Source organism: Nomascus leucogenys, chromosome 2 (assembly GCF_006542625.1).
Source record: "Nomascus leucogenys isolate Asia chromosome 2, Asia_NLE_v1, whole genome shotgun sequence".
NCBI classification, from domain to species: domain Eukaryota; kingdom Metazoa; phylum Chordata; class Mammalia; order Primates; family Hylobatidae; genus Nomascus; species Nomascus leucogenys.
Genome location: NC_044382.1, coordinates 84,046,322 through 84,066,582, shown reverse-complemented (window position 1 = coordinate 84,066,582; position 20,261 = coordinate 84,046,322). Strand labels below are relative to the sequence as shown.

Here is a 20,261-nt window from a genome sequence, read left to right as displayed (position 1 = left end):
ATAAAAACACTCAGAAAAAAATAGAAATAGAGGAGAATTTCCTCAACTTGATAAAGGGCATCTACACAAAACCTATAGCTAATATTGTACCTAACCATGAAAGACTGAATGTTTTCCCTCTAAGATCAAAAGCAAGGCAAGGATGTCTGCCCTCGTCACTCTTATTCAGTGTAGAGCTAGACATTCTAGCCTGTGCAATAAGGCAAGAAAAGGAAATAAAAAGCATATAGATCTAAAAGAAAGAAGTAAAATCTGTTTACTTATTTACAGGTAATGTGATTACACAGAAAATACCAAGGAATCAACAACAAAAGACTCCTAGAACTCAAAAGTGACCAACAAATTCCTCTTCAAGTAAATTTAAGTTGGGTCTCTCACGTGTAATTGAAAGAGTCCTTTATCTATTCACATATCCATCAACTATTTATTGAATGCCTAAAATTTGCCAGTAGCTATTCCAGGCAATAGATACACCATCAAACAAAAAGAGTTCTTACCCTCAAGGGTGATAGTAAGAGATGTAAAAAGTTAAAAAAAGGTAAAAGAGAAAAAATGAAGAGTTCTACTTTAGAAAATGAGGTAAGGGAAGAGTTATTTAATAGGACACCTCATAAAATGAGGAATTTGGCCAGGGGGATATCTGAGGAAAGAGTTCCAGTCAGTGGGAACTGTGAATTCAGAAAGCCTGAGGCTGAAACAGGCAAGTGTGTTTGAGAAAAAGCAAGGAGGCTGGTGGCTGTGCAGAGTGAGGCAGAGGAAGGAGAATGGGCTGTGGATCAGAGGACCCTGTGCCAGATCATACAACTCCTTGCAGTTCACGTAAGACTCGGATTTTACCTGGAGTGGAAAGAGAAGCACTGAAAGATTTGAGCAGGGGAGTAACCTGATAGCGTTTATGTTTAGTCCTGCCACTTCGACAAATAAACGCACCAATGGGCTTGATGAGATTTAGGCCAACCCATAACCGCCCCTCAACTTCTTTCCTTTCAATTTCAAAACTCCTCTATGGCTTCCTCCATCTGTTCTTCCTTCTGAGAAGTGCTCTCTCTGCCCCTTTACAGAACTAACCACTTTGGCAACTCCTTGGACACTTTCCTTCTTGTGAATAATTTGCTTTCTCAGCCCCTCAAAAGCTTGCTGTGTCTGTAAATCATTACCTGTAAGAGGAACCGCTGGGAGTCCTGTAACCTTTAGCCCAGAGCTTGGCTCCTCCTCCAGAATGTCTCCACCAATCAAGGAAAGTGCTTTGGGCCAGTCTTGCTCCTCCGGATTGTCAGACTGCTCCTCCCTCTTTTTTAGACTGCCGTGAGGAAAAAGCAGATGTGAGAACTCAAGGTTCAGGGCTGCTCTTCTAAGAAACAAGTCTGCCATAATCTCCAGCTGTGTTGGAATCTGTTAACTAGTGAGTACCTCATCTCCTCTCCTGTGTAAGATTTCCTGAACTGGCACATCTGTTTTTTGAGCAAAGATAACAAACAGATGAACGAAACCAACAATCAAAAATGCTGTCATTAAAGTCTTAGGCAGCCAAAATTTCTCTCAGAATTTCTCAGTTGTGTGATACTATCTGTTAAGTGATGAGGAGTATGCACACACAAAAGGCTATAAATGTAGCAGCTGAGTTTTCATGTTGAGCCTTTTGGTGCTCTTTGATTTTTTGAAAAACTATGTACATGTATTAAGTTGATAATTTTTTTTTTTAATTTTAATTGAACCAGATGAGGTGGCTCAAGCCTGTAATCCCAGCACTTTAGGAGGCTATGGTGGGCAGATGCAGATCACTTGAGGCCAGGAGTTCGAGACCAGCTTGGCCAACATGGTGAAACCCTATCTCTACTGAAAATAAAAAATTAGCCAGGTGTGGTGGCAGGTGCCTGTAACCCCAGCTACTTGGGAGCCTGAGGCAGTAGGGTCACTTGAACCTGGGAGGTGGAGGTTGCAGTAAGCTAAGATTGCATCACTGCACTCCAGCCTGGGCGACAGAGCGAGACTCCATCTCAAAAAAAAAGACCAGGTAGTGGCTGAGATTTTCATTGTACTGTCTGCTTAGCTCCTCACCTTGCTCAGTGACAGATGGGAATCCATCTTCTGCATCATCCAGAAAGTATGTAAATTACTTCCAGGAAACTTTGGGAAACACAGATGCAAACCTAAGGACAGCCAGTTTTCTCTTTTAGGTGGTCAAGGGAAGCTGCAAAAGTTCTGTATAGGAGGGGTTTCAGGCTGGGTCTGGTTGGGGTTGGAGAGAACAGCAGTGGCTTTACCTTGCGTTGAGGCTGTATATGTTAAACTACTGTTATTACTTGGATACTTAGAGGGAGGGATGTTTATGGAGCTATGGGGAGGCTAAAGCCCCCTTTGGCTGTAGAGACAAAGAGCTTGCATTTCAGATGAGACCTTAAATACTTTCAGAAGCCCATCTGACCAGGGGTGGTACTGTCTTTCTTAGAAGAGATTTCCTTACCAATGTTTCTGTGGCTCAGTATAAAAATCTGGAGTCACCCTGGGAAAGTTATCTCAGCAATTTTGCCTACAAATAATTTTATAAACCTTGGAAATAGAAGTTGTAAAATGCTAAGATCCATGAAAAGGGAGGAAAAGAACTTTGTTGAGGAGAAGGGAATCAAAGGTTTTGATGAAGAGGATGTTGATATTTGCTTTTTGGTAGAACAGAATGGTTAGGTTCATTTTAAGCTCCAAATGACTGATCAATTTTCTTTTCAACATACGTTTGAAGGATTCTGAATGTGGTGTAGAGTATTGTATGAGAGCTAGGGAACAAATCATACTAAACTCTGATTCTATTCAGAATCAGCAAGCTAAGTATGATATATTTATCCCCAATCATATTGATATTTACATAATTATTTAATGTCTTTCTTAATAGTCTATAAGCTTCATGGGAGCAAGACCAGCTGTGTCTTGTTCACAGCTATATTTTCAGCATTTAGTACAGGTCTGGCATATAGCAAGTATTCAATAAATATATGGGTAATGAATAAATGTATTGTCCAATTTAAATATGTGTCTGTTTGTGTATACTTCCTTGTCTGTAAAATGAAAATACTAATAAATAACTGCAAAGTGCTTAACAGTACAACCACTTGCCAGATCTCAGCAAAAATGTAACGTACCTAGAGAGACCTCCTAAAAGGTCCCTTTTCTCCCATTACTCTCTTTGTTTTCTTGTGTAACATCACATTTATTTATTCCCTTGTTTACCATATGTGTCTTTCCATGAGAGCAGGGAGGACCTTGTCTCTTGCATTCCCTCCTGTATCCTCTATGTCTGAAATAATTCATGGCAAGTGATTAATAATTGTTGAATAAATAAAAGAATCATGCCAACTACCAAGAATGAAGCTCAAGACCTTAAGGTATTTGTCCAAATTCCTGCCTCTTATTTAACAGAATCAGAAATTTTTTCTAATACTTCGCAACCACTTAAAAATACTATTCATTTTTACATCCAAGTAATGAAAGAATCAGGACATTCCTTTTGGAAGACATAGTTTCAACATTTTATCTAAATTGCAAAATTATACAAAAACTCAAGTAATCATTGATAGCGGACCAGTTTAAGAAATGACAGTGCAGTTCTCCACTAGAATGTCATGCAACTGTTAAAAGAAAAAAACCAGAACAGGGCTGAGTGCGGTGGCTCCCACCTGTAATCCTAGTGCTTTGGGAGGCCGTGTGTGTGTTTGTGTATATTTCCTTGTCTGTAAAATGGAAATAATAATAAATAACTGCAAAGTGCTTAGCACAGGAGGATTGCTTGAGGTCAGGAGTTTGAGACCAACCTGGGCAACATAGTGAGACCCCATCTCTAAGAAATTTTTTAAAACACTTAGCTGGGTGTGGTGGCACACACCTGTAATTCCAGGTACTCTGGAGGCTGAGGCAGGAGGATCGCTTCATCCCAGAAGCTCAAGCTGCAGTGAGGGGTGGTCGTGCCACTACACTCCAGTCTGGGTGACAGAGTGAGATCCTGTCTTTAGGGCAGGGGAAAAAAGGAAAGAATAAATAAATAAATACTTCATTTAAAAAAAATAGAATGAAGATCTCTGTGCACTGGTATGGAAAGCCCTCAAATGGTACATTGTTAAAAATGTTTTTAGTGGGCAGATTATTGTGTATTCTGGGCTACCTGTTGTGTAAAACTGGTGGAGAAATAAGAATCTATACTCATAATTTGCTTGAAATCACATAAAGAAACCCTGAAAAGATAAGTAGAAATAATAATAGTGGTTTCCTAGGAGTGACAGCGAAGTGGGCAGCTTTGAGACTAGAGGTGGGAGGCAGATATTTTTTTTTCCCTGTGTACCTTTTACAGTTTTTTTTGAGCCATTTGAAGATATTATGCGGAAAAAAAAATTAAAAACAGAGAGAGACAAGTAGTGTTGATTACTTAACTTCTTTCAGTTGAAGGAAACCTGATGCTAATTCTGTTAAGAGGAGAGCAGCCAAAAGCATAGGCTGTGACTTGCCAGCAAAAAACAGGGACCGGTAGTTCCCTCTGTACCCAATCCCCAATGCCAAAGAGAATGACATTGTTGGACTTAAGGTCTTAACCTGCAGGGCAACTGGGATTCAGAGTGATTTTAGTCCTGTTCTTAAGAGCAGCCTTTTCTCCTAAAGCCTGCCAAGAAATTTTTGTTAATTCTTCCTAGGAACATAACAGACAAGGCCGCTGCTGTGGTAGAACTTACATGACAGTGCAAAGATCAGCAAACTGCAGCCCATGGGTCAAATCCAGCCCTATGCGTGTTTGTGTATAGCCTTTGAACTAAGAATGGTTTTTAAATTTTTTAATGGTTGAAAAATAACTAAAAGAGGAACACTAATTCATGACACATGAAAATTAAATGAAGTTCTGGTGTCAGTATCCATAAATAAGGTTTTATTAGAACACAGCCATGCCAAAATTTATTTATGTATTGTCAATGGCTGCTCTCTCAATGGCAGAGTTAAATACCTGCAGCAGAGACCATATGGCCCACAAAGCCTCAAATATTTAGTGTCTGGCCCTCCACAGAAAAAGTTTGCTGACCCCTATTCTAGTAGAGAGTAATATGCTTGGCACCATGATAAGCATTTTGCATACAGTATCCCATTTAGTCTTCAGGACAAATCTCTGATGGAGGTTCTATTAGTTGCTCCATTGGTAAAATGTGAAACTGAGGTTCAGAGTGATTAATAATTCAAATAAAGTCATGCAGTTCATAAGTGGCAAAACTGGGAGACCATATCACATGACTATATGACTCAGTAGCCAGTGTATTTAACCATCATGCCATAGACCAGTGCTTTTCACACTTGAATGTACATACCAGTCACCTGGGATCTTGTTAAAATGTCAACATCTACCAATTCAGTAGATCTAGAGTGGGGCCTGAGAATGTGCATTTCTAGCAAGCTTCTAGGTGATAATGATGATGATGCTGGTTCACAAATCACAGCCTCTAAATCAGTGATTCTCAACCATGGCTGCTGCACATTAAAATCTGAGGACATTTTTAAAAATATAAATGGGCCCAGAGCCCCCTCTGAACTATTCTGATTTAATTGATCCAAGACCTAGGCATCAGAGTTTGTTTTTTTTTTAATGCTTTCTTGGTGATTCAAATGTACAGCTGGACTGCGAACCACTGCTCTATTGAAATCCTGTCGAATGATATTAAAAACATTCAATCCGAAGACCAGAGTTCTAGTTCTAACTCTGGTATGACAGAATGAAGCAGGCTGTTTCCCCTCTCTGGGTCTCCAATTTTCTTTGCAGGTGAAAAAGGGAAAAGCTGAAACCAGATGGTGTCAGAGTGCTCAAGATCACTGACTTGTCAGGTCTTCACACAAATAAATGGGAAGGACAGAAGTACCCAGGTTTCCTGATGCATTGGTTATATCAACATGATGCCCAAACACCAGGTCTGTTTAGGGTAAAACTGCAATAACTGTAGATGTCAGCTAAACTGTCCATTTAGCTGACATCTGCAATTATGTATTGTTTTGGCAATGCGTCAGTACAGAAATGCTTCCACATAGCCAGACTGCCTTACATGGCACACAGCTAGAATTGTAGTTAGAATGATGATTTAATGATTATGAGAGTAATATATATTGCATTGTAGGAAATTTGGAAAAAAACAGGAAGTATAATGAGGAGAACCTCAAACACTCATAATCCCTAGAACTGTATTTTTAACAGCCTCAACCAAGTAAATGACATTGTGATCAAATGATTTCCCACAGAAGCAGGCGATGGCCCAGATGGGCCTCCCCCACAAAAGTCCTAAATGTTAAAGCCCCATAATTACATCTCTAGCAAATGCAGCTACAAGCCTGGACTTCAAAGTAGCATGGGCCCCTATTGAGAGCATGGGAACTGCAGCCTATCAACTAGACAGTTTATAAACTGTGACAGTGCTTTCATGTCTAATTGTTATTGGGCTACTCTCGATTTCTTCATCTACAGATTATCCACTGTGAAAAATGCTCCTTAACATTTCTGCCCTACTTTGAAATCTGCAGATGAAAGATATTAGACAAGAAGGCTTAGCCCTTTGCTTTCAGTGAGATTAAGTGGGTGACCCAGATCTTTACTTCTTTAGAAATGCATATGGGCGTCAATAGTGCACAGTATTCTGGAGAATGGGCTAGGACCTGATAGCTCTGGGTTCAAATCCAGCCAATGCCTCTTACTAGTCATTTTCTCAATCTGTAAACAGAGATGATAATAGTACCCACTTCACAGGGTTTCTCTGAGGATTTAATAAGAAAGTGTATATAAAACACTGAACACAGTGTTTGGAACACAGAGTGTATGCAGAAAATGGTACTATCATGATGATTATCAATAGTAATAACAAAACTTAGCCACTTTGGGGTATGGCTACCTTCAGGACAGAAACAAATATATGTCCTTTTTGCTTGTCTTTTAGATGAACTGGTCTCTGTGCAAATCCTGAGTGCTAAAGCTTCCAACAAGACTGATGCTAGCTCATGTCACCATGAAGATGCTACATCATGCCAAGTGTTTTCAGCACCTAGCAATTTTTGGTTCTGTGAGGGCATTGCATAAAGATAATAGAACAGCAACCCCTCAGAATTTCTCCAACTATGAATCCATGAAACAGGACTTCAAACTGGAGATTCCAGAGTATTTCAACTTTGCTAAAGATGTCCTGGACCAATGGACTGATAAGGAAAAGGTATGGGGGGAGGGCCAGTCAGACCACAATTTCTCAACTGGGAGTGATTTTACCCCTAGGTAACATCTCTAATGTCTAGAAATATTTTTGTTGCTGTGATAGAGGCAGAGGCAGTTGCTACTAGCATCTAACAGGTAAAAGCCAGGGATTCTGCTAAATATCCCATAATGCACAGGGCAGCCTCCAGAACAAAGAATTATTTGACCCGAAATGTCAATAGTTCCATGGTTAGTTGACAGACCCTGGATTACATAAATGTAGAATTCTAGGTTGACTTAAAAAAAAAAAAGGAGAAGAGTGAAAAGTAATTCCAAGAGTCAGAAATGGTAGAAAAGGAGGCACAGATAAATCTTTGGGGAAAATATAAAGGATGCAAGAATTCTCACTTATTGGAAAGAAAAATGATCAGGCTAAATGGGAAATGATTTGGGACAAAAGACATGACATGGCTTCCAATGTCTAGAAATAAGGACCCCAAAGTTATTATTTTTCCTGTTATTTTTAGTTATGTAGTAACTATACGTAGTTATGGGGTACAGAGATATTTTTTGATACATGTATAAAATGTGTAGTGATCAAATGAGGGTAATTAGGCTACCCATCATCTCAAACATGCATCATTTCTTTGTGCTGGAAGCATTCAAAATCCTCTCTCCTAGCTTTTTGAACATACACAATAAATTATTCTTAACTGTTTTCACTCTACAGTGCTATAGAACATTAGAACTTATTCCTCCCATCTAGCTATAATTTTGCATCCATTAACCAACCTCTTTCTATCCTCCTCTCCCCACTACCCTTCCTAGCCTCTAATAGCCACAATTCCACTCTCTACTTCTATGAGCTCTTTTCAGGCTGGAGTGTGGTGGTGTGATCTCAGCCCACTGCAACCTCCGCCTCATGAGTTCAAGCAATTCTCGTGCCTCAGCCACCCAAGTAGCCGGGACTACAGGCACCTGCCACCATGCCAGCTAATTTTTGTATTTTTAGTAGAGACAGGGTTTTGCCATGTTGGCCAGGCTGACCTTGAACTCCTGGTCTCAAGTGATCCACCCAACTTGGCCTCCCAAAGCACTGGGATTACAGGCATGAGCCACCCACCACGCCAGGCCGAGCTCCTTTTTTTTTTTTTTTTTTTTTTTTTAGGAGACAGGGTCTTACTCTGTTGCCCAGGCTGAAGTTCAGTGAAGCTCATTTTTTTAAGCTCCCACATATGAGTAAGAACATGTGGCATTTATCTTTCCGTGTCTGACTTATTTCACTTAACATAATGTCCTCCAAGTTCATACATGTTGCCACAAATAACAGAATTTCATTCTTTTTTATGGCTGAATAGTATTGCACTGTGTATATATACCACATTTTCTTTATCCATTCATCTCTTGATAGACATTTAGGTTGATTCCATATCTTGGCTATTATGTACAGTGCTGCAATAAACATGGCAGTGCAGATATCTCTTCGATAGACTGATTTCCTTTCCTTTGAAAAAATACCCAGTGGTGAGATTGCTAAATCATATGGTAGTTTTATTTTTAGTTTTTTGAGAGGCCCTTATATTGTTTTCTGCAATGGCTGTACTAATTTATATTCTCACCAATAGTGTTTCAGAGTTCCCTTTTCTCCACATCCTCTCAAGCATTTGTTATCTTGTCTTTTTGATAATAGCCATTCTAACTGGGGTAAGATCATATCTCATCATGGTTTTGATTTGAATTATCCTGATGATTAATGATGTTGAGCATTTTTTCATATACTTGCTGCCAATTAGTATGTCTTTTGAGAAATGTTTATTCAGATTCTATGTCCATTTTTTAATTGAATTATTTGTTTGTTTGTTTTGTTTTGTTTTGCTGTTGGGTTATTTGCATTTCCTGTATATTCTGGATATTAATTTCTTGTCAGGTGAATAGTTCACAAATATTTTCTCCCATTCTACATCTTGTCTCTTCTTGATTGCTTCCTTTACTGTCCAGAAGCTTTTTAGCTTTGTATAGTCCCATTTGTCTGTTTTTGGTTTTGTTGCCTGTGTTTTCATATCCTTATCCCTAAAATATTTGCCTAGGGGAGTCTCAGAGCCTACTCTGGCTCAGGGTCTGCTCGATTTTATTAAATTTATTATGAAATTTAAAAAATTTTTTAAATTAAAATTAAAATAAAAAATAAAACATTTGCCTCGATCAATGACTTGAAGCATTTACGCTATGTTTTCTTCGGTTGCTTTATAGTTTTGAGTCTTACATTTAAGTCTATAGTCCAGTTCGAGTTGATTTTTGTATATGGTGAGAGAGAGGGCTCTAGTCTTAGTCTACCGCATATGATTACCACTTTTCCTCGGACCATGTACTGAAGAGGATATCCTTTCCTCAGTGTATGTTCTTGGCACCTTTGTTGAAAATCTATTGAATGTAAATGTGTGGGTTTATTTCTGGGTTCTCTATTCTGTTTCATTGGTCTATGCATCTGTTTTTATGCCAGTACCATGCTGTTTTGGTTACTATAGCTCTGTAGTATGATTTGAAGTTAGGAAGTGTGGTGTCTCTACTAAAAATACAAAAATTAGCCGGGCATGGTGGTGCATGCCTGTAATCCCAGCTACTAGGGAGGCTAAGGGAGGAGAATCACTTTAACCTGGGAAGCGGAGGTTGCAGTGAACCGAGATCACACCATTGCACTCCAGCCTAGGCAACAAGAGTGAGACTCCCTCTCAAAAAAAAAAAAAAGATTTAGTGTTAGTTCTTATGGTAGAATTCAGCAGTAAAGCCATCCAATTCTGTTTTTTTTTTTTAAATTACTGATTCAATCTCATTACATATTATTGGTCTATTCAGGTTTTCTATCTTGGTAGGTTATGTGTGTCCAGGAATTTATCCATTTCCTCTACATTTTCCAATTTGTTGGCATATAGTTGTTCATAATAGTCTTTAATGATCTTTTGTATTTCTGTGGTACAGTTGTAATGTCTCCTTTTTCATTTCTGATTTTATTTATTTGGGTCTTCTCTTTTTTCCTTAATCTAGCTACAGATTTGTCTATTTTGTTTCTCTTCAAAAAATTTTGTTTTGTTGATCTTTTATAATTTTGCCTCAATTTCATTTATTTCTGCTCTGATCTTTATTATTTCTTTCTTTCTACTAATTTTGGATTTAGTTTGTTCTTGCTTTTCTGGTTCCTTGAGGTGCATTCTTAGATTGTTTATTTGAAATCTTTCTGCTTGTTTGATATAGGTGTTTATGGCTATAAACTTCCCTTCTTAACACTGTGTTTGCTTTATTTCGTTGATTTTTATATGTTATGTTTCCATTTTCATTATTTTCAAGAAATTTTTTGCTTTCCTTCTCAATTTCATCATTGACTCACTAGTCATTCAGGAGCATGTTGTTTAATTTCCATGTATTTGTACACTTTTCCAAAGTTCCTCTTGTTACTGATTTCTAGTTTTATTCCATTGTGGTCTAAGAACATATTGGTATGATTTCAATTTTTAAGAATTTGTTGAAATTTGTTTTGTGCCCTAACATATGGTCTATTCTGGAGAATGTGCCATGTGCTGATGAGAAGAAGAATGTGTATTCTGTAGCTGTTGGATAAAATGTTGTGTAAATATCTCCTAGGTCCATTTGGTCCAAAGTGCAGTATAAATCCAATGTTTCTTTGTTAATTTTCTGTCTAGATGATCTGTCTAATGCTGAGGGTAGAGTGTTAAAGTCCCGAACATTGTTGTATTGGAGTCTATCTGTTTACATCTAATGATATTTGCTTTATATATCTGGATGCACTGATGTTGGGTGCGTATATATTTACAATTGTTATATCCTCTTGCTGAATTGATCTATTTATCATTATATAATGACCTTCTTTGCCTCTTTTTATGTTTTCTGACTTAAAGTCTATTTCATGTGATATAAGCGTAGCTATTCCTGCACACTTTTGGTTTCTATTTGTTTGAAATATTATTTTCCATCTCTTCATTTTCTATGTGTATCTTTTTTTTTTTTTTTGAGACAGATTCTCACTCTGTCGCCAGGCTGGAGTGCAGTGGCACGATCTCAGCTCACTACAACCTCCGCCTCCCGGGTTCAAGTGATTCTCCTGCCTCAGCTTCCCAAGTAGCTGGGACTACAGGTGCACGCCATCATGCCCAGCTAATTTTTGTATTTTTAGTAGAGACGGGGTTTCACCATGTTGGCCAGGATGGTCTCGATTTCTTGACTTCGTGATCCGCCCACCTCGGCCTCCCAAAGTGCTGAGATTACAGGCATGAGCCACTGCCCCTGGCCCTATCTATGTGTATCTTTACAGGTAAAGTGAGTTTCTTGTAGGCAGCCTATAGTTGGGTCTTGTTTTTTATCCATTCAGTCAGTCCATACAGTCCATATCTTTTAACTGGGGAATTTAAACTGTTTACATTCAAGATTGTTATTGATAGGTGTTATTTTGTTCATCATGAGGGTGCCGGCAGTGGCTCCAGCAGGTCCCAGGCAGGCTGATCCTCAGGCTCCCAGGAAGTGTGCATGGGCACTGGCAGTAGCAGTGGTAAGCCTAAGTGAGTCAGACCTCAGGTCCTTTGGCAGTGCACATGGGTACCTGTAGTAGTGGTGGCCTGAATGGGCCAGTCCTTGGGTCCGCAGATGGCAATGCAGGCACAAAGCGGCTCTGCCACTAGAGGGGGCAAGATCATGTTCATGGCAGCAGGCTCAGGAAGGCAGCTCTCAGGCTGTGGGGAGTGTGCTTTAGTGCCGTATGTCCTGGGGCAGCCTCCGTGATGTGCTGGATTGCCTGTTCCCTGGGGTGTAGAGTGCTGTGTATAGGCTCGGGTGCCAGTGGCCTGGCTCTATCACTGGATCCACCTGGTGTTGGAATGCTGCAGCCCTCTGCGGGAACATGTGGGGATGTCAGCAAGGCCCCAGGGATGTGGAGATGCAGGGACAATTGGCCCCAGGGCAAGATGTAGTATGGTAGTAGCTCTGTTCCTAAAATGATGCCATGCTGTAGCAGCTCGGGTCCTGGGGTTTGTTGCAGGGGGACCTAGTATGAACTTCCTCTCTGGAACAATATTATACTGTACTAGTATACTGTACTATACAGCATTTACTAGGCTCAGGGCGTGTGAGGGCTGAGGGGCTCTCCTGTAGGTGGGATTTCAGGCATCTGTGATGGGAATGTGGACTGCTGAGGATCTTCCACTTACATTTTCCTCAAAATAGGGAGTCCCTCTGGGCTCTGTGCTGATCTTGGCCAGCTGCTGTTCTTCCCTCACTATGCTTTCATCTCTAGTTTTCAGGTCTCAGAGAGTTTTGTCACTTCCTTGCTAAATTCCAGTGTTCTCCCTTTGACACTCTATTTGTCATGTGGTTATCTGCTCCCTGTCTTGGTACTTCTGGTAGGAGGCGAGTAGTGGGCATCTCTAGTCATCCATCTTGATGATGTCTCCCCCAGAGTTATTTCCAAATTCTCCATCCATGTTCTAACTAATGACTTGTGAACTTTCTTCAGCTAATCTATTCCATTGAGTCAGTTGGCCCAGAATTTAGCTGTATAACAACCTTTAAATCAATGACTGGTTTGTCTTTCCTCAGGCTGGAAAGAAACCTTCAAATCCAGCCTTTTGGTGGATCAATAGAAATGGAGAAGAGGTGCAATGGAGTTTTGAGGAACTGGGATCTCTGTCCAGAAAATTTGCCAATATACTTTCAGAAGCCTGTTCCCTACAAAGAGGAGATCGGGTAATTCTGATTCTGCCCAGGGTCCCAGAGTGGTGGCTTGCAAATGTGGCCTGTCTGCGAACAGGTTAGTAATGTTTGCTTTCTGATCATATTTATTACTAAGCTGGATGGAAGATTTTCCAGAACACCTAAGTAATCATGATACATTTATTTTGGTGTGGGCTTATTGTCAAAGAGTGCCTTTAAATTATATAAAAGTTAGGCCGTGGTAGGCTAATTCCTTATCCCTAGGTAGAACATCTTTAAAAGATAACCTTAGAGTTATAGCCTCACAAAAATTGTTGTGTTGCCCTGATTAGAAAGAAAAGATATTCTAAAGAACCTGTGTTCTGGTCCTGGTTGTTGATTTCTTGAAGAACCCTGATGGAGAGGCCTGGTCCAGTGTCAAGAGTCCAGGAATTCTTTCTTTCTTTCTTTCTTTCTTTCTTTCTTTCTTTCTTTCTTTCTTTTCTTTCTTTTCTTTCTTTTCTTTCCTTCTTTCCTTCTTTCCTTCTTTCCTTCCTTCCCTCCCTCCCTCCCTCCCTCCCTCCCTCCTTCCTTCCTTCCTTCCTTCCTTCCGTGGCCCAGGCTTCAGTAAACTCCACTCGCTGCAGACTCCCTGCGTCCGGCTCCCGTGATTCTCCTGCCCTGGCCTGCAGGCTGCCTGGGATTGCCGCCGCGTGCCACCACCCCTCCCTGGTTTTTCTCCTTTGGCTGGAGGCGCGGTTTCGCCATGTCGGCCAGGCTGGTCTCCAGCTCCTGACCTCCAGTGCTCTGCCCGCCTCGGCCTCCCGAGGTGCTGGGACTGCAGACGGAGGCTCGCTCATTCAGTGCTCGGTGTTGCCCGGGCTGGAGTGCAGTGGCGTGGTCTTGGCTCGCTGCAGCCTCCGCCTCCCAGCCGCCTGCCTTGGCCTCCCAGGGTGCTGGGATTGCAGCCTCTGCCCGGCCGCCGCCCCGTCTGGGAGGTGGGGAGCGTCTCTGCCCGGCCGCCCATCGTCTGGGTTATGAGGGGCTCCTCCGCCCGGCCGCCCATCGTCTGGGATGTGAGGAGCGACTCTGCCCGGCTGCCCCGTCTGGGAAGTGAGGAGCCCCTCTGCACAGCCGCCCCATCTGGGAAGTGAGGAGCGCCTCTGCCCGGCCGACCCTTCTGGGATGTGAGGAGCGCCTCTGCCCGGCCGCCCCTTCTGGGATGTGAGGAGCGCCTCTGCCCGGCCGCCCCGTCTGGGAAGTGAGGAGCGCCTCTGCCCGGCCGCCCCGTCTGGGAAGTGAGGAGCGCCTCTGCCCGGCCGCCCATCGTCTGGGAAGTGAGGAGCGCCTCTGCCCGGCCACCCCTTCTGGGATGTGAGGAGCGCCTCTGCGCGGCCGCCCCGTCTGGGAAGTGAGGAGCGCCTCTGCCCGGCGGCCCCGTCTGGGAAGTGAGGAGCGCCTCTGCCCGGCCACCCCTTCTGGGATGTGAGGAGCGCCTCTGCCCGGCCGCCCCATCCGGGAAGTGAGGAGCACCTCTGCCCGGCCACCCATCGTCTGGGATGTGAGGAGCGCCTCTGCCCAGTCGCCCCGTCCGGGAAGTGAGGAGCCCCTCTGCCCGGCCACCACCCTGTCTAGGAAGTGAGGAGCGTCTCTGCCCGGCTGCCCCGTCTGGGAAGTGAGGAGCACCTCTGCCTGGCCGCCCCATCTGGGATGTGGAGAGCGCCTCTGCCCGGCCGCCCCGTCTGGGAGGTCTACCACAGAGGCCAGAAGCAATGTGGGGGCTGGACGTGGTGGCTCACGCCTAGTCCCAGTACTCTGGGAGGCTGAGGCGGGTTGATCACTTGAGGCTAGGAACTCGAGACCAGCCTGGCCAACATGGCGAAACATATGAAAAATGCAACTGTCAAACCAACCAACGAACCAAGCGACAACAAAACAGGTCTACCCTGGAGTCATACTCTAATTTTTTCTATTTTCCTCCCTTTCTGATCCTTTATCCCACTTTCTTTTTCTTCCTCTTCCTCTTCCTTCTCCTTCTTCTTTGTCAAATAGAGGATTGAGTTATTATCATTGATCCATACAAAGTCCCTCTCTCATTTATTTTCTTTAATTCCCACCCCCCATTTCTATTCCCCGTCTTCCCATGTGCAACCTTCCTAATATGTTTGATATGCATCTTTTTGTTCATATGTACTTTTAGAAAATGTTTATTGTTTTGTGTGCAAAAAATAAAATAAAATTTATTAAAAAAAAAAAAACAGTCCAGGAATGGCAGACATGTGTTCCGCAATCTTCTTGCCTACTGTGTCACCTGGGAAGAGTAAAACCTATTGTGAAGTGAATGCTTTCCATCCCTCTCTTAAGGGTCTGGGACTTAAGGGTGGTGGGGCCCAGGAGGAAGATCTATATATTTTTGAGAGTCCATTTATCCTTTGAGAAAATAATACCCAAAGCTTACTGAGCACTGTTCTAAGTTCTTTACATGTTTTAACTCATTTAATCCCCTAATTATCCTATAAGAGAAGTAGTATTATTATAGTATCACTTTACAGATGCAGAACCTGAAGCTCACAGAGGTGAAGTGGCTTGTCCCAAGTCCCAGCTGTAAGAGTGTCTGGCTCCAGGACACTCTTAATCATTATACTTCATCTTACAGTGTAATATATAACCAGCAGGAATAGAACCACAGAAAAGATGAATGCCTCCACCCTTCCTTTTGGAAAGAAATCATAAAGCAATCATGTACATTTTAAGAGGCACTCAGCTGAAGTGTGAAGTGTACAGTTCTGGAGTCAGGCTACAGGGTTCAATCCCTGCACTGTCACTTATTACTTAAGTGATATCTTGGGCAAGTTATTCATAGCTTTTATGTTTGGGGGTTTTTTTGGTGGGGACTGAATGAGTTAAAACATATAATCAAATACTCAATAAATATTAGTTAATATTACTTTTCAATCAAAACCTTCTTCAAGCTCAATGTTAGGGATGGTCTTCAAATAAAGAATAATTATCCAGTATTTAACATGCTTTCATGTTAGGCCAAAAGGGTCATAGACTCTGAAATCCCTTGAAAGGCAAAAGCAGATAAGTGAAAGTAAGATAAATAGATATCTTCCTGGTAAACTGACTAACTCATTCTGAGAAATACAGAATGTATAGATGGTATCTACACTACTCTGACATAACGAAGAATAACCTTTCTTCTAAACACTGTTTCTTTTCTGCCCCTTCAGGGACAGTTTTAATTCCAGGAACCACTCAGCTGACCCAGAAAGACATTCTCTACAGACTACAATCTTCAAAAGCAAACTGCATCATCACCAATGATGTTTTAGCCCCAGCAGTAGATGCTGTTGCACCCAAATGTGAAAATCTGCACTCCAAGCTGATTGTATCAGAGAACTCCAGAGAGGGGTGGGGGAACCTCAAGGAGATGATGAAGTGAGTAGCCATGCTTGTTGTAGAACAGCTTCCCAAAAGGAAAGGCAACAATAAAAAGATATTAAACCCAGTAGTGATCAGAAAAATGCAAATTAAAACAACAGGTAAAGGGAACGGTTGGTAGTTATTGCTGCACTAATAGTGCTAAACTCTGAAGTAGGAAGGAGCTTGGAGTGCTTTTTGTAGGTTGGGATCCCCTGAGATTGGAGATCGGTGTATAGGAAGTTTATTAAGGAGTTCTTTTGGGATTAACACCTGTGAGGAATGAGTAAGAATGTAGGATTGGGCAGAGAAAGAAATTTATTTGCGATGTATTCCCTACAAAGCTTTCAGTCAACCCACTGGGACCTCTGAAGGACCTCCTCAAAGCTGTTCCCAGCTAAAGCAAGTGGTCCTGGCCTTTATACACCCACATTGATCAGTAATTGGATGGGGTTGTCCCTAGGAGTCAAGACCTTTAACAAAGCCACTGTCTTCAGTCAAGGCAATCTCTAAAGAGGGTTCCCAGCACCTGTCACTGAAGGATCACAGTCAGTCCTTCAGTGTTGGCTATCCCATTCCCTTGCTGATAGCAACACTGGTATCAGGTTAAAAGAAAAAATGCTTAATGTTAATAGATGCAATTATAAAACTGAATTTCACTGATGTTGAAGCCTAGCATGGGGTGCTTCCATGGGTTACCTGGAACTCTTGCCAGGTACTGGTTATGCCTTAGAATTGGGCTGGCAGCAAAGTCCTTCTCTAGAATGAGCTTCCTACCTTTACTCAAGGATTTGGGAGCATGCTTGCAACTATGGACTTTTTTCCTACCACATTTAAAATTGCTAATATTGAGTTCTTGCCAAAGGCCAAGTACTGTTCTAATAAAAATAATGTTATAATTGCAATCATAGCTTATACTGATATGGTTATGTGCCAGAAACTATTCTAAGGACTTCAGATATATTACCTCATTTAAACCTCACAGCAACCTGGGTACTATAATTATATAGCTGAATAAGGTCAAATGCTAGTATCTGGCAAAGCTAAGTTTCAAACCCAGGCAGTATGAGTGCTGAGCCTACAGTCCTCACTTCTGTATGTACTGCCTCTAGTAAGAGATCAGTACGATAACCCTTCCTGAGGTTTTGAGGGCAACTGTATTGGTGATGGAAGTGATAGGAACACAGCTGTAGATACTTTTTTTTTTTTTTTAGACAGAGTCTCGCTCTGTCGCCCAGGCTGGAGTGTAGTGGCACAATCTCGGCTCACTGCAACCTCTGCCTCCTGAGTTCAAGCGATTCTCCTGCCTTAGCCTTCCAAGTAGCTGGGATTACAGGCATGTGCCACTATGCCCACCAAATCTTTTTGTATTTTTAGTAGATATGGGGTTTCATTGTGTTAGCCAGGATGGTCTCAATCTCCTGACTTCATGATCCGCCCGTCTTGGCCTCCCAAAGTGCTGGGATTATAGGCGTGAGCCACTGCGCCCGGCCTATAGATAGTATTTTTAATTAATTAATTATGAAATCATAGACTGAACACTTGGTGTAGCTTTGTCAGGTTTTGAAAACAGCTTTTTAGCCAGGCGCAGTGGCTGATGCCTGTAAATCATCACTTTAGGAGGCTGAGGTGAGATGATGGTTTGAGTCCAGGAGTTCAAGACCAGCTTGGGAAACATAGTGAAACCTCTTCTCTACATAAATAAAAATAATTAGCCAGGCATGGTGATGCATACCTGTAGTCGCAGCCTACTCGGGAGGCTGAGGTAGGAAGATCGCTTGAACCCAGGAAGTCACGGCTGCAATGAGCCATGATTGAGCCACTGCACTCCAACCTGGGTGAGAGAGAGAGAGAGAGACCCTGTCTCAAAAGAAAAGAAAAGAAAAGAAAAGAAAAGAAAAGAAAAGAAAAGAAAATAGCTTTTCTATATTTCTCATGAATGGCCTGGTTGTTTCTACTCATTCTCAACCCCACATGCCTGGATAAGTCTGTGTACATCTTAGACACTTGATATGTATGTGTGCAGCTGCCGTAATGTGTGACTTGTATAGAAGTCTGATTATCCTTTGGAACTAAAAGGTTTTCTTTCTCTTTAACTGGAACTCTTTCTTCCCTGGATGGATGCTTAGATCCTGTTCAATCTTATTGTCTGCTATATCCAGAACTATGTAGACTCTCTTGTGGGAAACAGAAAAACCATCCTTTCATGGTCGGCAAACTTTTTTTTCTTTTTTTTTTTGAGACAGAGTCTTGCTCTGTTGCCCAGGCTGGAGTACGGTGGCTCGATCTTGGCTCACTGCAACCTCCACCTCCCTGGTTCAGGCGATTCTCAGCTTCCTGAGTAGCTGGGATTACAGGTACGTGCCACTGTGCCTGGCTAATTTTTGTATTTTCAGTAGAGACAGGGTTTCGCCATGTTGGCCAGGCTGGTCTCGAACTCCTGACCTCAGGTGATTCACCCGCTTCAGCTTCCCAAAGTGCTGGGATTACAGGTATGAGCCACCATGCCCAGCCTCAGCAAACATTTTCTGTAAGAGGGACAGAGAATAAATACTTAAGGCCTTGCAGGCCATATAGTCAGTCTCATCACAACTACTCAACTCTGCCACTGTAGCGTGAAAGCAACCACAGGTAATACCTCAATGAATGGGCAATAACATTTTATTTACAGAAACAATAGGCAAGTCAGATTTTGCCAGTAGGCTGTAGTTTGTTGGCCCATCAGTATCCATGGCTTTTACTAACATGTATTGTATTAACATACTATACTCATTTTTAAAAAATCACATTTTAAAGCATCCATAGGGGAGAGAAGGGGAAAATTCTTCCTTATCCATGATTGCAAGATCACAGACTCCTCACTCTGCTGGAGGTATGATAAAAATCTCAAGTTTTAAAAATCCTTCAATCCTTCTTTATCATAGAATAAAAAGCTAGGAGAGCAGCTATTATAAATGGGCTTTTGATGACAAAGTTTAGTTTTGATTCTAGAAAGCACCTAAAAGGATAGAGAAAGTGATGGCTTTTACCCTGTAATTCAAGCTAAGCCACTGGCACCTGATCCATGACATGAAGCGGTTCAAGTGGATAGCTTCTCAAAATTTGTCAGTGGTAACAGTCTGTGATGCTGTGCTTAACATGCAGTCATTGTAGTTTTTCCTTTGCAGACATGCCAGTGACAGCCACACCTGTGTGAAGACAAAACACAATGAGATCATGGCCATATTCTTTACCAGTGGAACAAGTGGATATCCGAAAATGACTGCACACACCCACAGCAGTTTTGGTTTAGGATTATCTGTAAATGGAAGGTATACTTCCACAGAAGTGCCGCTTGAAGTGTCAAAACTGCAAAGATGATGACTTATTTACTAGTCTTTTATATTTATTTTCCTATGTACGTCAGGGCTACTCTTTGTTTTCCCAGGTTCTGGCTAGATTTGACACCCTCAGATGTGATGTGGAATACCTCAGATACGGGCTGGGCAAAGTCTGCATGGAGTAGTGTTTTTTCTCCATGGATCCAGGGAGCATGTGTATTCACACACCATTTACCCCGTTTTGAGCCGACTTCTATCTTGCAAGTAAGCCAAAGCACAAGGAGGTCAATATTTAGAAATGCATTAAGCAGTATGGCTGACAGAACTGGTGAATAAAGCAACTTGCAGAGATCAGAGTAGACAATATGATTTAAGATACGTCACATCCAGAAAGTCAATAAGCCTGAAAAGATACACTCGGCCCCCTCTGTATCCACAGGTTCTGCAGCCTCTGATTCTGCCAGGCACATATTGAAAATATTTGAGGAGAAAAACCAAAAACAAAATACAACAATTAAGAAAATGCAAATAAAAAATACCATGTAACAAATATATACATAGCATTTACATTGTTTTAGGCAGTATAAATAATCTAGAGATGATTTAAAGTATATGGGAGGATATGCACAGGTTAT

General features: G+C 41.8%; 1 protein-coding gene across 2 annotated transcripts in view; it reads left to right on the top strand.

The window, feature by feature from the left end:
- The first annotated feature begins 1,297 nt into the window (after positions 1-1,297).
- Positions 1,298-20,261, top strand: part of ACSM3 (acyl-CoA synthetase medium chain family member 3) — a 40,571-nt gene continuing 21,607 nt past the window's right edge. The window contains exons 1-6 of one of the 2 annotated variants that reach the window (XM_003261465.4): positions 1,298-1,402; positions 6,942-7,211; positions 12,791-13,001; positions 16,117-16,324; positions 19,474-19,617; positions 19,734-19,890. In XM_003261465.4, coding sequence (XP_003261513.1) covers positions 6,993-7,211; positions 12,791-13,001; positions 16,117-16,324; positions 19,474-19,617; positions 19,734-19,890 — 939 coding nt within the window. In that variant the 5' untranslated portion in view covers positions 1,298-1,402; positions 6,942-6,992. Of the gene's footprint in view, positions 1,403-6,941; positions 7,212-12,790; positions 13,002-16,116; positions 16,325-18,552; positions 18,664-19,473; positions 19,618-19,733; positions 19,891-20,261 lie in introns of those variants that run through there. The other variant, XM_030800083.1, reaches the window with a different exon arrangement.